This window comes from Rhincodon typus, chromosome 18 (genome assembly GCF_021869965.1).
Source record: "Rhincodon typus isolate 14 chromosome 18, sRhiTyp1.1, whole genome shotgun sequence".
Classification (NCBI taxonomy): domain Eukaryota; kingdom Metazoa; phylum Chordata; class Chondrichthyes; order Orectolobiformes; family Rhincodontidae; genus Rhincodon; species Rhincodon typus.
Window position 1 is genome coordinate 40,572,774 of NC_063349.1, and position 17,530 is coordinate 40,590,303.

The 17,530-nt window shown below is 39.6% G+C and overlaps 1 protein-coding gene across 3 annotated transcripts in view; it reads left to right on the forward strand.

The window, feature by feature from the left end:
- Positions 1–8,372, forward strand: part of LOC109936232 (potassium voltage-gated channel subfamily C member 2) — a 145,978-nt gene extending 137,606 nt beyond the window's left edge. Inside the window, exons 2-4 of one of the 3 annotated variants that reach the window (XM_020534850.2) lie at positions 1,798–2,728; positions 5,739–5,903; positions 7,404–8,372. In XM_020534850.2, the coding sequence (XP_020390439.1) occupies positions 1,798–2,728; positions 5,739–5,903; positions 7,404–7,465 (1,158 nt within the window). In that variant the 3' untranslated portion in view covers positions 7,466–8,372. Of the gene's footprint in view, positions 1–1,797; positions 2,729–5,738; positions 5,904–6,663 lie in introns of all 3 variants that reach the window. The other 2 variants (XM_020534848.2, XM_048607618.1) reach the window with 2 other exon arrangements.
- The last annotated feature ends 9,158 nt before the right edge of the window (positions 8,373–17,530 follow it).

Consider the following 17,530-nt stretch of genomic DNA (forward strand, 5'->3'; position numbering starts at 1 on the left):
CTTCCATAAATTCCTTTCTTTAATGATCTTTGATTGTGCCAGCATTAATTTAAGTACTGAGAAGATGAGACAGATTGTTGATTATAGGTTACCTGGGATTTGGTTAACTCACTTGATAGACACCTGATTTAAACAATGTCAGGTGACCCCAAAAGTGTGGGTTCAATTTCCACACCAGCTGATGTTACTATGAAGGGCCCTCTTTCTCAGCCTTTTCCCCAGGTTAAATGACCATCAGTCATCTCTTCCCAATGAGAGCCATAGCGAGCACCCCATTGTAGGCGGCCAAGGAACAATATAATTGTACTTGTCCGACAGGCTCATGATTGATCACTTAGTCAGAATATTGAAGAATATGAGTGTTACAATATAGTTACTTGGAGGTTTCCAAGATCATTGTGGTATTTGCCTCTTACAGAATCCAGGCATCCAAAGAAGCATTGCCATGTGGTGGAAATAGTAATATGAAAATGATAACATTCAGAAATTGGGATAGTAATTGCTTTGATATCAATTCATACTTTATAAGGATACTGTGGAATCATTGACAATAAAGGCACACTACAAAGTAAAATTAACCAACATTTTCAGTTTGAGTTTAGTAAATATATGATTAACAGTTTAGATGTACAAGATGATGAGAGGCATAGATAGAATGGATAGCAAGAGACTTTTTCCCAGGGCGGAAATGGCTATCATGAGGGGGCATAATTTTAAGGTGATTGAAGGAAGGTATAGGGAAGATGTCAGCGATAGGCTCTTTACACAGAGAGTAGTGGGTGTGTGGAATGCACTGCCAGCGGTGATAGTTGAGTCAGATACATTAGGGACATTTAAGCGACTCTTGGATAGGCGCATGGATGATAGTAAAATGAAGTGTATGCAGGTTAGTTTGATCTTAGAGTAAGATAATAGGTCGGCGCAATATCATGGGCTGAAGGGCCTGTATTATGCTGTACTGTTCTATGTTCTATGAATGTGTTCAATTGCTTTATTATAGAAGCATTTTTTTTGGCAGCTTAGTGAGGTTATTTGCAATATAACTAATCTCACAGGGAGCTAATTGAATGAAGTCTTCCAAATTCATGTTTTAAGCATATTTCAACAAATTTAATGATGACCAAATATTCTCCTTGTACAAATGATGATTATTTCAGATTATTTTGCTGATTTAACCCATTGTCTACTCATTCACTTTGCAGTATTCAAAATTTGTACAGGGATCATTTTGTAATCGATAATCATTATTTCTGCAATTTTGTAATGTCTTAGTAATCCTTAGCATTATGTAAAGCAGGTTGTGAGAAATCACTTTTTATTTGCATGCTTATAAATTATAAAAGGTATTGAAATGCTAGATCACATGAATGCAAATTGTAATATAAAAATTGTTAAGATGCAATTGAACAAAAGTAACTATGTTTGCAAATACTGTTGTGTAAAATTGAGGCTGTGATTGTAGAAAGCTGTACAGATTACAGTCATTTGCAGTAGCGGTGATAACAAAGTACATGCACCAGTATATGGCTTGTTACTTGTAAAATATATTGAGAAGGTGCACAGTACTAATGGCTTTTTCAGAAGCACAAGCTTTCTGAATATTTTAAAGCAATGTATAGTATTTATAAGATTAGATGTAAAAATGAATCTATTTGCATAATTATTCAATAATTGCCTAATACTTTTATTAAATTATTACCTAGAATTACCTAATACTTTTAAAGTTTTCAACTAAAAATATTACTTGAAACTGTTATTAAAATATAAGTAATTGCATTTTTGCTCTTTCTTTTTCAGTTTATTGCCTTTGCCTCTTTATTGTTCATCCTCGTCTCAATCACCACCTTTTGCCTCGAGACACATGAGGCATTTAACAAGATTGTTAACAAAACAGAACATGTAATAAACGGGAATTCATCTCAATTAATCCAACACCTTGAGATTGAAACAGACCCGGCATTGACATACATTGAAGGTGTATGTGTAGTATGGTTTACTATTGAATTTTTAGTTCGAATTATATTCTGCCCTGATAAACTTGAATTCATCAAAAATCTTCTAAATATTATTGACTTTGTTGCAATTTTACCCTTTTATTTGGAGGTGGGACTCCGTGGACTTTCATCAAAGGCTGCAAAAGATGTGCTGGGCTTCCTCAGGGTGGTAAGGTTTGTCAGAATTTTGCGAATCTTCAAGCTAACCCGTCACTTTGTGGGATTAAGAGTTCTTGGACACACTCTCCGAGCTAGCACTAATGAATTTCTGCTCTTAATCATTTTCTTGGCACTGGGTGTGTTGATATTTGCTACAATGATTTACTATGCTGAAAGAATTGGAGCGAACCCAAATGATCCAACAGCCAGTCACCACACCAAGTTCAAAAATATCCCTATTGGATTCTGGTGGGCAGTCGTCACGATGACAACACTTGGATATGGAGACATGTACCCTCAGACCTGGTCAGGCATGTTAGTAGGAGCACTCTGTGCCCTTGCAGGTGTGCTGACAATAGCAATGCCTGTACCAGTTATTGTCAATAATTTTGGAATGTACTATTCACTGGCCATGGCAAAACAGAAGCTTCCAAGAAAGAGAAAGAAACACATCTCTCAAGCTCCACAAACAGGGTCTCCAACTTACTGCAAAACTGATCTGAATACACCATGCAACAGCACTCAAAGTGATGTGTGTCCTTTTGGGAAAGATAAGCTGGAGTGCAACAGGACAGGTAAGACAAACATGGAAAACACATACCTGGTAAGCTGTGGAAATAGACCAGTCAGTGAATGTCATTGAAAGATCACCACAGTATACAATTGTCAATTTAAAAAGTTACATTATCTAACTTTTTAACCATAGTCATGAGCAAGGCATGATGCATGTATTTATTTAATAGAATTGTTCTAAAGTAAATTACCTTGATCATTTCAGGTCCAACTAAAGCTTCCTAATGGAAATATTCGCAGCATTGCATTTACTATCCCTATTAAACAAACGACATAGATTTTATGGAATTGAATCAGTATTTGATGAAATGGTACATTTTGCTAACAGTTCCATACATTCGACACACAGCTCTTCAAAAGAAAAAGGAAAACCATCTTAATTTACATCTGTGGATGTAGGAGTGACAATTTTCATCTTGCATCCAACTGTTCCTCAGCTGATTAAAAACAGAAGGCTGGGAAAGTTTGATAGGGAGTCAGGACTTTCAATGAGACTCATGGACACTTCAGGCCTTTCTAATGCAATTCTGCACATTTCCAGCAGGAAGCTGCTTAAAGGATTCAAGTCGAGCTTCTCCAACAGTAGTAGGGTCTCGGTTTCGACTTTCAAGTGTAAATAGCATGTGTGCACCATGAACCCTTTCCTGATTTGTGCCAGACTTTGAGAGACCCAATCACTGGGTCTTTGGAGGTGCATTTGAAGCCTGCTCAAAAGTAGTCAAGCATAGTTTTGTTGCTTATTTTTGGAAGGCTGGGATGTACCAGTTCTCTTAGTTTCACTCCTGCATTTCCCTGGTGACATTGGCCAGTCAGCATTAATACTGTGCCAACTTTCTGCCTTCCTCAGGGGGAGGATGAAGATGGCCCATGGAGTGTCTCCCAGTCAAATATGTAGATGATCTATAATGAGATTTAAAGATTCACTTTGTCATTGAAGAACTGCATTTTCACATTTTGTGAAGTTTTGATTTTCCATAGCACCTCTTTCTGCAGGCTGTAAAATTATTTAGTAGTTTGAAATTCCACGATGACAGTGAGACCATATATAGCAAATGAAGAAATGGCATGAGATCATGTAAATAACTTGATACTTGTACACACAGCAATTGTAATTCTAATTTGTTGTGCTTGGCATTTATTGTACAGTAATAGCCACAAAATGGAACATACCCTCTTGTTAACTCAAAAGGTGCAGCCACATTTTGAAAGGGCCTATTACTGGTCGCCATTTTACACATAAAACAAAATACTACTGGTACTAGAAATCCAAAATATACACAAAATATGCTGGAAATACTCAGCAGGTCAGGTAGTATCTGTGGAAAGAAACAGTTGATGTTTCAGGCTGATGATCTTACATCAGAACTGTCAGAAAGGTCATCAACCTGAAATGCTAACTCTTGTCTGGCATTTTTATTTTATATTTAATGCCATTTTGTGCATACCTATTTAGCCAGAAGCCCTCTTTCAAAAAACAAATTGGAGTCCAAAAACAAAGGAGCATCTCAAAGTTATGTTTAAAGTTATTCATGTAGATTACAATCTTTTCCCACTGCTCATTTGTGATAAACTGATAGATGCAACTTTGTGACTATCTCCTGAAGAGAGGCTTCCGAACAGAGGTCTAGCAACACGGACAAAAACAGAAGAGGAGGAGCTTTTGTTTAAAATCCATTCATGCAATATGTGTTTTGCTGGCTAGGCCAGCATTTCATACCCGCCCCTAACTGACCTGAAGGAGGTGACCCAATATTTTGTGCAATTTCCTCTTTCAAAACATTACACAACATTGAGGTTAGTTTTGGAATCTTGAAAATCATTGGGTTCACAATGAACACAACTGGGTCTACTTGACAGTGTTTAAAATTAATTTTAAAAATTAATTACTTACAAAATCTGGCAATTGTGAACTGCCGTGGCATGGAAAGGGAAATAGGACAGTCAAGCAGTCTACTGATTTGTTATCCCCCATTTTGCTTTACTACCAAAACAAACTTCATTGCCTTAATGTTTAAGTGGTAATCTTAGGGCAGGTTTTTCCATTCAGTACATTTAATCAGATGGATGAAGAACATCAAGAGATATCTGGAATCTGTTTGGCTTTTCATCCAGTTAAATAATGTCAGTGCTCCATCACATGAGCATTCTCAATGCTGTAGATCCAGACAACCCTTTACACTCCTACATAAGACAATGAGAAGTAACCACCCCAACCCCCCACCAGTTCTACATGAAATACAGTATGAGGTTTCAAGAACCATTGAGAATTCTGAGATCTTGTAATTTTAGCTGATATGCAAAAGAGTTTTGGTTGAAGACAGAGTTAAATGCATTCTACAAATCAAATGTAAGAGTGATATATAAATCTGCCACACAGATTTCTCAAGCACTTTGAAGCATTCTACTAATGTATTGTTTCAAAGAATGCATTTTTTGTTATATTCATGTGGAAATCTCAGCAACATCATTTTTACATTGTAACTGAGCATTTTCAACTTATCTATAAATTAATTACCATCTGCGATGAAACGAGAATAGAAAATTACTTGTTTTAGTACAATTCAATGAAGCCAACATTCACAGAAGTCTGCCTTCCAATTAATAAATATTAGCTTGCTGATTGCTGTACTGAATGACAGTATATATTTGTGCTCATGATGTATTCACGCAGTTGAAAAGGAATGGTCTATATAACAAGTATTTGTAACAGTAGTGCATGGTGCCAGTTCTCTTTTTGCAACTGTGTTGAAATATGTGTGACAATGCATGGTCATTTAATAATCGTTAGCTGTGGTGGAATCCTTTTCCCTAGTGTGTGCCTTGTCCCGTTACCTACTACGTTTGGCATTTTTGCTGCTTTGCCGTGCCTCATTTGTTTATTGATAAGAAATTAGGATATGAAAGGTCATGTCATTCAAAACCTTGCATGTCTGTATTGTGAATTCAGATTGTAGAATGTTTTGAACTAGCAGTGTGCATTCAGTACAATAAATAGAATGGTGATGTGAACAGTGTTGTCAGGTGAAGACAGTGCAGGAAGTGACCAACCACTATCTTCTGAAGAGAGGCTTCCAATCAGACGGTCTAGCACCAGGGACAAAAACAGAAGCGGGGGAACATGTTTCTTGCTGACCACAGGTGATTATGCGTGTGCTACTGATGGAGGGATCAGGAAAGGTATGCAATTCTCCTTAGAAAGCTAAAATGAAGTTTTGACATTAATTACATAAACTAATTTAGAAAATGTACATTTCTCATATCATACTTTCCTGTGCAGTCATTTTTCTTGGAATGCATTAGCTAATGAACATCCTGGTATACATTTTTAAGTGTGCATTTGTGTATGTTTTAAATTTAATCAAATTACAGTCCGTTCTCACATATATAGGTAAATCAATTAGCACAGGCATATCCTGATAGTTCACCTTTAATAATTAACTTAAGATGTGTTCTGTTGCTTGAATTGATACTTTAAAATAGCACGGAGTATCCTTAGCCAAGCAAATTTTGATCTTCTCATTTGCCTTTACCTTCGTATATTTATGAAGTAAGAATGCAAGCTATATTCTTCTAATGTCTGTTGAATGAAGTAATTCCAAAAGCTGTAAGTTCAGAAGTGCCTTTCTGTTTCAATGTGTTGAAGATGTTTTCTCAAGTGGTCAGAATTAACTATCCTATTAAAATTACTACAAATATTTAAAGGCAAGAAATGCAAATTTCTTTGTGCTCCTTTCTGCACTTTTTTTTTATTACATTCCTTAATGTATTTTTTGCACACAGGCAGCTACAATCCCAGATCACTCTTAATGTAACTGTTTCTAACCAACTAGCTCGTCATTTAGAAAACCACTTTTGATTGCATTGCATTTTCTAATGTTGTTTTCATGGCTATTAACTGATGCAAACTGATATCTGTGCATTTCTGTTTCCGTATAAGGATACGAAAAGTCAAGAAGCTTAAACAACATAGCTGGCATGGCTGGTAATGCTCTAAGACTGTCTCCAGTAGCTTCACCCTACAACTCACCTTGTCCCCTGAGACGTTCTCGATCTCCCATTCCATCTATATTGTAAACAAGCATAGAATAATTTATTCAAGTTAACTTCTACTGCATTATAATATAATTGAAACAGCAGCTTTAAGTGTAGACTTACTAGTAAGACTTAAAACCTGCATGATATAACTGTAAATATAAATAGCTGAAGTTTATGACCTTTGCATTTAATCTTTGCAAAGTAATGCTTCTTGCTTATATGTTAATTTTACTGCATTACCGTTACAAACTAAGGGCATTTAGAAGATCTGCTTAGCCACTATGTTCAATGACAAGTGTTTTTCAGGGAGATACTGAATACAAACATGTGCTTCCAAATGATATCACTCCATTGGAACTTCATTTCTGTGACTTTGATCCATTTTGAAGATGTCTTGACTTCTGTCTGAGTCCACACAATGTGGCTTGGGTTAAATCATTTGCATGGAACATTCTGTCTCATCGTCTGCAAGCAATGTGCACTTTCTGGAACGTGGATGGCTCTGGATATATGTGTGTATTGCACCATTTGCTGACCAAAACATTGGCCAACTGTTCTGCATGTTGGGATTTATTACTGTTCTGTAGAGCAGATGAGTAATGAAGTTTATAGAACTGAGTGTTTCCAATTGTTTACATGCAGATAACTGCAAAGATGTTGTCTTTACTGGTTACACGCAAGCAGAGACAAGCGCTCATTCTTAATGGCTTCAGGAAGGCACAAACATGAAAAGAGGTAACATATCCATCATCTGGGGTAACATTTCAATCCAACAAGAAATGCCTAGCTGGTTTAGCTGAAACCATACTGGACATTCATATCCATGTCTTAGTTAACAACTTATATATGTACCTGTTAACTAGATGAGTTACTGTGTATATAGTTCTATTCCAATAAGCATGAACTGCATGATAACTTCTTGTAAAATATGTATCAATGGAAATATACATTTCTGATATTTAGAGATGTACATTGTTCAATTTTGTTAACATCATCAGAAAATATATTTTAAAGATTTCAGCAATGGATTTAATATAATATTGGTGCTGCTGTTACTGCAGTGTTATACTGGCATCAAGGATTTTAGACTTTTGAAAAGGTAAAGGGATTTTAGCCATATTAAGGATTTCTCTGGACAAATGCTGCATATGAAGTGGTGTTAAGCACAGCTTGTCTCAGAAGTATCATTGGTAAGACTTAAATTGAGTTAAAATATTATTTTACAAATGTAAGTATCTGGAATCAGTTGTCAATTAAGTAAATAAGTGGTAAAGTGGATGAGCTAATTATAAACGTTGTGTAAATGCGGTATGGGGTGCTTTGGCTGTTTACTGAGGCAGGATCTAGTTATGCTGAAATCAGTCATTACTGAAACTGTATATAAAACGTGTATATCATTGATAATAGCAATGTTTTTCTGTATTAACTCTGTTCCCTGCAATAAGTCTACACTTTAGTGCTATAGACATGTACAAGCACGCAAATACAGGAAACACTGCTGGATAAAATAAAATTTTAAAAATCATCTGGCATTTAATCATATCCATCTTGAATTATTTTCTGCTATTTTTGTGAAGTCGTTAATACAAAATATTTTTGTGCAATTTTGTTACAACCTATTGTTATTGTTCAATATTTTATGTTTGTGAACATATGGACATATTAAACATTTATTTTTTAATTTACTGTATGTTTTTGTGGTCTGTAATGTACATGATCTGATTAGAGTCTACAGAACCTTAATACTATTCGTCTCAGATTCATAGGCAAGATGATGAATGAGAATATATAATTCCTTGCTAGTCACTTAAATTGACTGCACTGCATAGGCTTATTGCTTTAAAAGTGACAGGAGGACTGAATGGCCTCTGTCCATGATGTACTCCTTTGATGAAAATAGCTTGTTATTTTTGAAAATCGAATGGCATAAGCCTAATGGAGGACCAAACACTTTAACAGTAACTCATTTTAAATCAAAAAATTAAAACCACAGTAAAGCCAGAACGAAAGATAATGAGAATTTAAATTAGAGGCCTTATGGGGCACAATGTTTACCCAGTAAATAGACTAGATGATGTTTGCATGAAAAACTACAAGCTAACTATCAGAGGCATTAGCAGAAATAAATAAAACATTTTCATTTGATTAGAATAGGCTTAGGCATAGAAATAAAACTCAACTATATTTAAGCTTGTCCTTTGGTGATGTGAAACTTTTCAGTAATATGAGAAGATGTGCTATTTCAAAACAAAATAATTTGTTCCAGCACTATTGCCACGTGTGTAAGTGCAGAAACCATTCTTAATGGTTAGATTAGGTTTCTTGTTCATTGTTGGTAATGTAGTTGTTTCGATTGCTTTTTCAATGCCTTGCTTTTCTCTGACATTATTGTAAGGAAGATAGACACCTGGATTTATAGAACATAGAACAGTACAGGCCCTTTGGTCCACGATGTTGTGCCGACCTATTATCCGACTCTAAGATCAAACTAACCTGCGTACCCTTCATTTTACTATCATCCATGTGTCTATCCAAGAGTCAATTAAATGTTCCTAATGTATCTGACTCCACTACCACCGCTGGCAGTGCATTCCATGCACCCACCACTCTCTGTGTATAGAACCTACCTCTGACATCTCCCCAGTACCTTCCTCTAGTCACCTTAAAATTATGACCCCTTGTGACAGTCATTTCTGCCCTGGGAAAAAGTCTCTGGCAATCCACTCTATCTATGCCCCTCATCATCTTGTACACCTCTATCAAGTCACCTCTCATCCTTCTTCGCTCCAATGAGAAAAGCCCAAGCTCCTCATAAGACCTGGCCTCCAGTCCAGGCAGTGTCCTGGTAAATCTCCTCTGCACTCTCTCTAAAGTTTCCACATCCTTCCTGTAATAAGACGACCAAAACTGAGTACAATATTCCAAGTGTGGTCTAACCAGAGTTTTATAGAGCTGCAGATAACCTCGCGGCTCTTAAATTCAACTGCCCTACTGATGAAAGCCAACTCACCATACGCATTCTTAACAGCCCAATCAACTTGGGTGGCAACTTTGAGAAATCTATGGACATGGACCCTAAGATCTCTCTGTTCCTCCACACTGCCAAGAATCCTGCCATTAACCCTGTATTCTGCATTCAAATTCAACCTTCCAAAATGAATCACTCCACACTTTTCTGGCTTGAATTCCATCTGCCACTTCTTTGCCTAGCTCTGCATCTTGTCAGTGTCCCATTGCAACCTACAACAGCCCTCCATACTATCCACAACTCCACTAACCTTCGTGTCATCAGCAAACTAACTAACCCACCCTTCCACTTCCTCATCCAAGTCATTTATAAAGATCACAAAGAGCAGAGGTCCCAGAACAGATCCCTGCGGAACACCACTGGTCACCGAACTCCAGGCTGAATACTTTTGATCTACTACACCCTCTGTCTTCTATTGGACAGCCAATTCTGTATCCAGACAGCCAAATTTCCCTGAATCCCATGCCTCCTTACTTTCTGAATGGGCATACCATGGAGAACCTTATCAAATGCCTTGCTAAAATCCATATACACCACATCCACATCAATGTGTTTTGTCATATCCTCAAAGAATTCAATAAGGCTTGTGAGGCATGACCTGTCCCTCACAGAGCCACACTGACTATTTCTCATCAAACTATGCTTTTTCTAAATAATCATAAATACTATCTCTCAGAATCCTCTGTAATAATTAGCCCACCACAGAAGTAAGACTGACTGGTCTGTAATTCCCAGGATTATCCCTATTCCCTTTCTTGAACAAGGGAATGACATTTGCCAATTAAACAGTCAGGATGCTCTACCATTTTCATGCTTGGAATGAAAAGACGACAGGTTAATAAATGTGGCATATAATGGGCCATGCAGTTGAGTTCATGATCTAAGTAAGTCACTGATCTAAGTATGACATTTATTTTCCCAAAATATCAGGAATAACAGCTTCAGAGGAGGTACCATTCACCGGTTTTAATTACTGATTAATTAGTTATGTTAAAGGCTCCCAGTATTGGGAGCTATAGTGTCTGCTGGGATCAGTTGTTCTCTTTGTTTTAGTTCACTTCCAATAAACTGCAGTGTATTGAACAAGATTGAATTTGGAAGTTTCAGACCACAGTTGATGTTGAGATTTGATGAATTTTTTTTTGGTCATTTTTAACCTGTTGAGATTTGGAAGTGCCACTATCTGGGCCTCACATTAATACTAAAATTTTCCTTAGAAGGCATTGGAGATAAACCACCTTGCATGTAATAATAAAGTCATTTCTCATAGTACCCACTGCTACAAATTTATGGGATATTTCAGTTGCATCATTTGGGCTTTGGATCTGCAAACATATTCATCCAATTGCCACAAAAGCGATTATGCTGCTGTATATACCAAATAAATAAAAAAAAACCAGAACGGCAAATGTTAATTTTCACAGATTAACTATGTGTTTGAATTACCGCACTTTAATGCGGCTGTTGACTTTGACGAGTGTAATTTACTTGTTAAAACATTGGAACGACTGAAACGTGACTGCAATAACCTCATGAGTCATTTTCTATTTTCAACCCCAGGAAATAGATGACCAGAAAAAAAATCCAAGTGTTTAAAATAGGTGTGAGGTGCTGGAAGAATGATTTTCTCAATAAAGTACCTGAGGCCGTCATTATAACTTTTGGTGATAGCATTAGGAAAGAGAAAGAGAAGGTGGGAGTAATGTATAACAGGCAGCTTATTCAATAACAGATGACTGATCCAATATCAGCTGTTTATTGCCATCACAAAAACATGAAATTATCATGAGAGAGATTCTCAGAAACAAAATTAGCGACAGAAAGGTTAATTTGGGCTTTTTTACCTCCATGCCAATTAGGAAGGCAAATATTGAGAATAATTTACACTGAGCTAAGAAAAAGAAAAGTAGTTAATAATTGAACATGTTTGTCACCTTGCCTTCTCAACACAGTCCCTGGTGGGGCAGAGTGGAGAGTTGTTTCAACCGTGAGGTGGCAAATGTTGTGCTTCAGGCACCTGAGTGGGATTAGGGGGCACAGATGTTCATTGTTGTCAGAACTGTTTCAATCACAGAGACAATGAACACCCTCTTGTTCACAAATCTGTTTTTGCAACAGCTTCAAAGATCTGTTCATCAGCCTGCACCCACCACGAGAAAAGATTTTGAGGATTTAAGGGGCCTTGCAGATGTTGACATTCAGTAAGTGTCTGTCACGGGGATGGGAGGTACAAGTGATGAGAGTTAGTCTGAGAAGCCCTGTTTTAGGTGAGCTTATTTTTATTAAACAGAATAACATTATTCATGTATGGAGTATAAAAGGACAGAACTATAATAATACAGCAGTGGTTCTATCTGAATATCAAGTCAATATTCCTGGCATCATTTTCCCCTCATTGTTCTCAGAAGTTACCCCGATTCTCCCCTACCCACCCCACCCCACCTCAACCTTCCTCATGCCCTTACCACTCCCACATTGGTGCTCTTGACTTTAAACCTCATTCTATGAACTGGGTGCTTCAGAACGTTGCAGATCAGGAATAACTTAAAATGGTTGAGAAGAAACTTCAAGGTCAGAGCTTAACTTGTCTCTGACTGACATTGGCTATGGTGAGAAAGTTGGGAAAATCAGGTGCAGTGACAAGTGAGGATCTTCTTGATATTAAGATCAAAAAGACCCATTTTTCAACCAAGTGTTGGAGGATGAGACGAGATTCTCAGCAGTGAGCAGCGAATGGTCTATTTACACGGATTATTTCTCAATATCATCTTCATTAGTATCTAATCTGAACTCAGAAAATGGAATCTCATGTTCTTCCATCAGCCAAATAGAAACCAGATGCCATGAAAGTCAGAGTGGTAACCTGGAGACCCTTGACCCTGGAGACCATACTCCTCTGCACCTCCATCCTGGACATTAGTCACCAAGGTCTCAGGGAATGGGCCATGGGCTGTGACACTGTGCAACCTACACCCGCAGACATCGACATCAAACATTTACCAGCCTCACAGCATCATCAATGATCATCTCTGATCCACTTACAATGTGTGTCTGTACCTCAGTGCTGCACCTCAGACTGCACTGGCACCTCTCATTACAATGTTGCTGTCTGCTTACTTTGTGTTCAGGGCAGACAAACAGCCTACGGGTTAGACCAGGCTGCAACTCAGGGCTCCTCATTTGCTTTCTTAGCACTCGTTCACTTTGTACCTACTTTGATGCTCACAGCATCCCTGCCTTGTCTTTCCTTTCAGTGCTTTGATGCCTCAGTCAGAGCTAAAAGTCTCACAGTCTTTCTACCTCACAGATCTGTTTGGTGCAGATACAAAGCCAGACAGCTTGTCATGGGGGTCAGCAGTTATCAGTTAAGGGAATGGATGTCTTGCTGTACGGCAGGATGCTACATCAATTTCACATCTGCACAATGTGCCACGCTTGTATGTGGTAGACAAACCAAACATTCTTCAATTGAATGGCAATATCTCGAAGTCTAAAGGGAATCAACCCCAGTCAAGTCAAGGGAGACAGACTTCAAGCAGTGAGTCCTGGCACAGCAAGTTAAGATCAGCCTCCGATGTCAATCCAGGGGCTTGAGCATGTTCAGCTCACCTGATCGTCAGGGCGTCCATATCTCTACATTCTGGGGAATGGGCCACAGTCAACCTGTGGCTCAATGCAACCAGTCCGTGGAGTTCAAGGAAGACAGTCAGGAAGCGCCGATTGGGGTTCGCCCAGTGAAACTCACTAGGGAGTCACTAGGGGCCACTACTGTAAGAGAGAAGCCTGGCTATTTAATTGTGAGGATTAGAGGCGGCATGTTCAAATACAGAAAGGATTACATCTGTGAAGTGTGAAGCATAATATGTAATAGAGCATTGAACTGAAAAGAGGTCATGTGAGAGGGGGGATTATCAACTGGAAGCAGCCCCCTGGTTTCCAATGGGTGACAGTCCATTACTATTCCAGGTCTGTTTACTTGACATGTTTGGGGCTGGGGCATAAAGAAGCAAGATGAAGACTTAGATAAGTTGAATGGAAACTTGTGGAAGTTCAAAGCCTGTGGGGTTGACAGGGAAGGGGATGTGTACACTTGGATGTTCATCAATTGTAAGGGGCTTAGCCTTGAGATTCACTGGTTCTTTCCATTGTGCTATGAATAATAAGTGTGCAAGTCAGATAAAAATCTCAAATTAAAAGTATAATGATGACCATGTAACCATTGTTGATTGTGATAAAAACATGTATGGTTCAATAACGACTTTAAAGGAAGGAAAACTGTTGTCCTTCGCTGGCCTGGCCTAAATATGACTCCAGACCTACAGCAATATAGTTGACTCTTAACTGCTCGTTGAATTGGTCTAGCTAGCCACTTAGTTGTATTAACTGCCAAAATGTCTCAAAAAAGGAATGAAACCAGATAAACCACCTGGCCTAGGCACCAGAGATGACAATGACAAACTCAACCCGGCCCCCCTGCAAAGTTCTCCGTGCCAACACCTAGGGGCTTGTGCCAAAATCAGAAGAGCTGGCTCACAGATAGTGAACCTGCAGCCTGACGTAGTCATACTCTCAGATTCATACCTTATAAACAATGTTTCAGACGACACCATCACCATTCCTGGATGTGCTGTCACATCCACAGGACAGAACCAACAGAGGCATAGGCAAGTGTTATAGAGTCAAAAGGGAGTTGCCCCAGGAGTTCTCAACATTGACTCCGGGTACTATGAAGTCTCATGCACCAGATCAACAAGGTCAAGGAAACCTGCTGATTACCATCTTCTGTCTTTCTTGGCTGATAAATCAGTACTCCTACATGTTGAACAACACTTGTAGGAAACATTGAGAGTGTCAATGGCATAGAATGTACTCTGGAAGGAGGATTTCAAGGTCTACCACCAAAAGTGGCACAGCAGCATGACTGCTGGCCAAACTGCTTAGGTTCTGAAAAATCAAAGCTCCTCAACTGGGCCTATGGGAAGTGGTGAGGAAACCAACATGAGACAAAAATATATTTGACTTCATCCTCACCAATCTGTCTGCCACAGATACATCTGACCATAACACTATCAGTAAGAGTGACCACTATACAGTCCTTTTCGGAGATGAAGACCCATCTTCATTTCATCAACTTTGCAGGGCAGCACAGTGGCTCAGTGGTTGGCACTGTTGCCTCACAGCACCAGGAACCTGGTTCGATTCCATCCTTGGGTGGCTGTCTGTATAGAGTCTGCTCCAGTTTCCTCCCACAGTTCAAAGATGTGCAGGTTAATTGGATTGGCCATGCTAAATTGTCCATAGTGTCCTGGGTTGTGTAGGTTAGGTGGATTAGCTGTGGGAAATGCAGGATTACAGGGATAGGGTTGCGGGCTGTGTCTGGGTGGAATGCCGTTTGGAGGGTTGGCGTGGACTCAGTGGGCTGAATAGCCTGCTTTCACACATTGAGGATATGCTCCATCATGTTTAATAGGACAGATTTCACACTGATCTGGCAGCTCAAGGTTGGGCATCTATGCAGTGCTTTCATCACTGGCAGCAACAGAATTTGTACTCTGACATAATCTGCAACCTCTTGGCCTGACATATCCCCACACTACCATTAAGACAGAGGATCAACCCTGGTTGAATGAAGAGTACAAGAGGGCATAACAGGAGCAGAATTTGGTATACCTAAAAGTGAGACATCAAGCTGGTGAAAGTACATCACAGGATGTCTTCATGCAAGTGATAGAAGTAAACAATTTGGCAACAAAATGATCAGATCTAAGCTCTGCAGTCCTGCCACATCCAGTCGTGAATGGCCGTAGACATTTAAACAACTCTCTGGAAGAGGAGGCTCCACAAATACCTCCATCGTCAAGACGGAGAAATCCAGCACACAAGTGAAAAAGGCAAGGTTGACACATTTGCAACATACTTCAGTCAGAATTGCTGAGTGGATAACTATCTCAGCCTTCTCCAATGTATCCCTGCATCACAGATACCAATCTTCAACAAATTTGATTCATTCCACATAATACCAAGATGGAGGCACTGAATACTGCAAAGTCCTATGGGTCCTAAAATCATTCCAGTAAAATTGCTAAAAAAGAGTGCTCCATAACTTGCCATGCACCGAGGAAAACTCTTCCCGGCCAGTTATAATAGTGGCATCTACCAACAATATGGAAAATGGCCTAGGTGTGTCCTGTACATAAGAAGCAAGATAAATCCAACCTTGCCGATTACCGCCCCATCAGTCTACTCTCAATCATCAGTAAAGTAATGGAAGATATCATCAACAGTGCTATCAAGCAGCACCTGCTCAGCAATCACCTGCTCAGTGACGCCCAGTTTGGGTTCCGCCAGGGCCACTCAGCTCCTGACCTCATTACAGCCTTGGTTCAAACATAGACAAAAGAGCTGAATTCCAGAAGTGAGAAGATAGTGACTGAACTTGACATCAAAGCTGCGATTCACAAAATGTGGCACCAAGGACCTTAGAAAAATGGAGTCAGTTAGAAACAGGTGGTCATCTCTCCACTGGTTTGAGTCAAACGTGTATGAAAGTTGGTTGTGGTTGTTAGACGTCAATCATTTAAGTTCCAGGTGTTCCTCAGGGTAGTGTCCTAGGCCTAACCATCTTCAGCTGCTTTATCAATGACATCTCTTCATAGTAATGTTTGGAATGTTTGCTGACGATTGAGGAAAGTTCAGCACCATTTGTGACACCTCAGAAATTGAAGCAGTCAATGTCCTGATGCAGAAAGACAAGGACAATATCCAAGTTTGGGCTGACAAGTGGCAAGTAACATTCACACCACATGAACAATCGCCTATTGCCTCTCAATGGCTTTACCACTGCTGATTCCCCCATTAGCAATATCATGGGGGGCAGGCACTCTTGATCACATCATGCAGTATCAGGTATCACTCCCACTAATGGAAAGGAAGGACAAGTAATGTTTTGGATCCTGGAAAGATGGACTGTAGCTGTGAATGTAGCAATCAGCTTCCAAGTTCCCAGAGCCTGCACATGGTACAGGAGTTGCTCACTTCACAGCTTTGCCCATCAAACATTGTATAGCAGTAAGGATGGTTAGGCTCTGTATCTTCAGTGACGCCACTAACAGCTGATGATGAAAAGTGACTGCATATTAACAAATGTGAGAATTAATTTACATTGAATTGTCACCGGTTCCATCCATGTGCCCTCAGAAGGTCTTCTTGCTTCTTTCCCTCCGACTGTGTCTCAACACAGTCCTCGGTTCCACAGCGGGGTGAAGGGACTCTGCCCTTCATAGGAACTCAGCTGGCCTTGGAATTTTGGTCAGATGACCCAAGGATCATTTGTGTCTAGATGCCCAGACATAGTGAGTGTGTCCTACCCAGATGCAAGTGCATCCTCCTTGACCTGACCTCTTGCAGGGGTAAACGTGGCAGGAAAGATGAAACTAGATGACCCACCCACCTTTGGAAGGTTGTGAGAGAAGGCTTCTGGGAGCATGTATGTGGTTTCTCCTCTGCCTGGGTGCCCCCGGCACTGCCCTGCCTCTTTGTGAGGAAGAAACACCTAGAGTGAACTGAATGTTGCTGACTCTGCGTGATATATGCACAGACCTTCACTCCGATTGTGCTGGGCCTGGCTCTCCATTATCAGCCGCCCATCCAGTGCATTGAGGCAGCCAGGCAATAGCATGCGTGAGACAGCAGGGTCCCACAGTCTCTGTGTCAGGTTGCCCAGGGTCCCTAACAAGCTTGC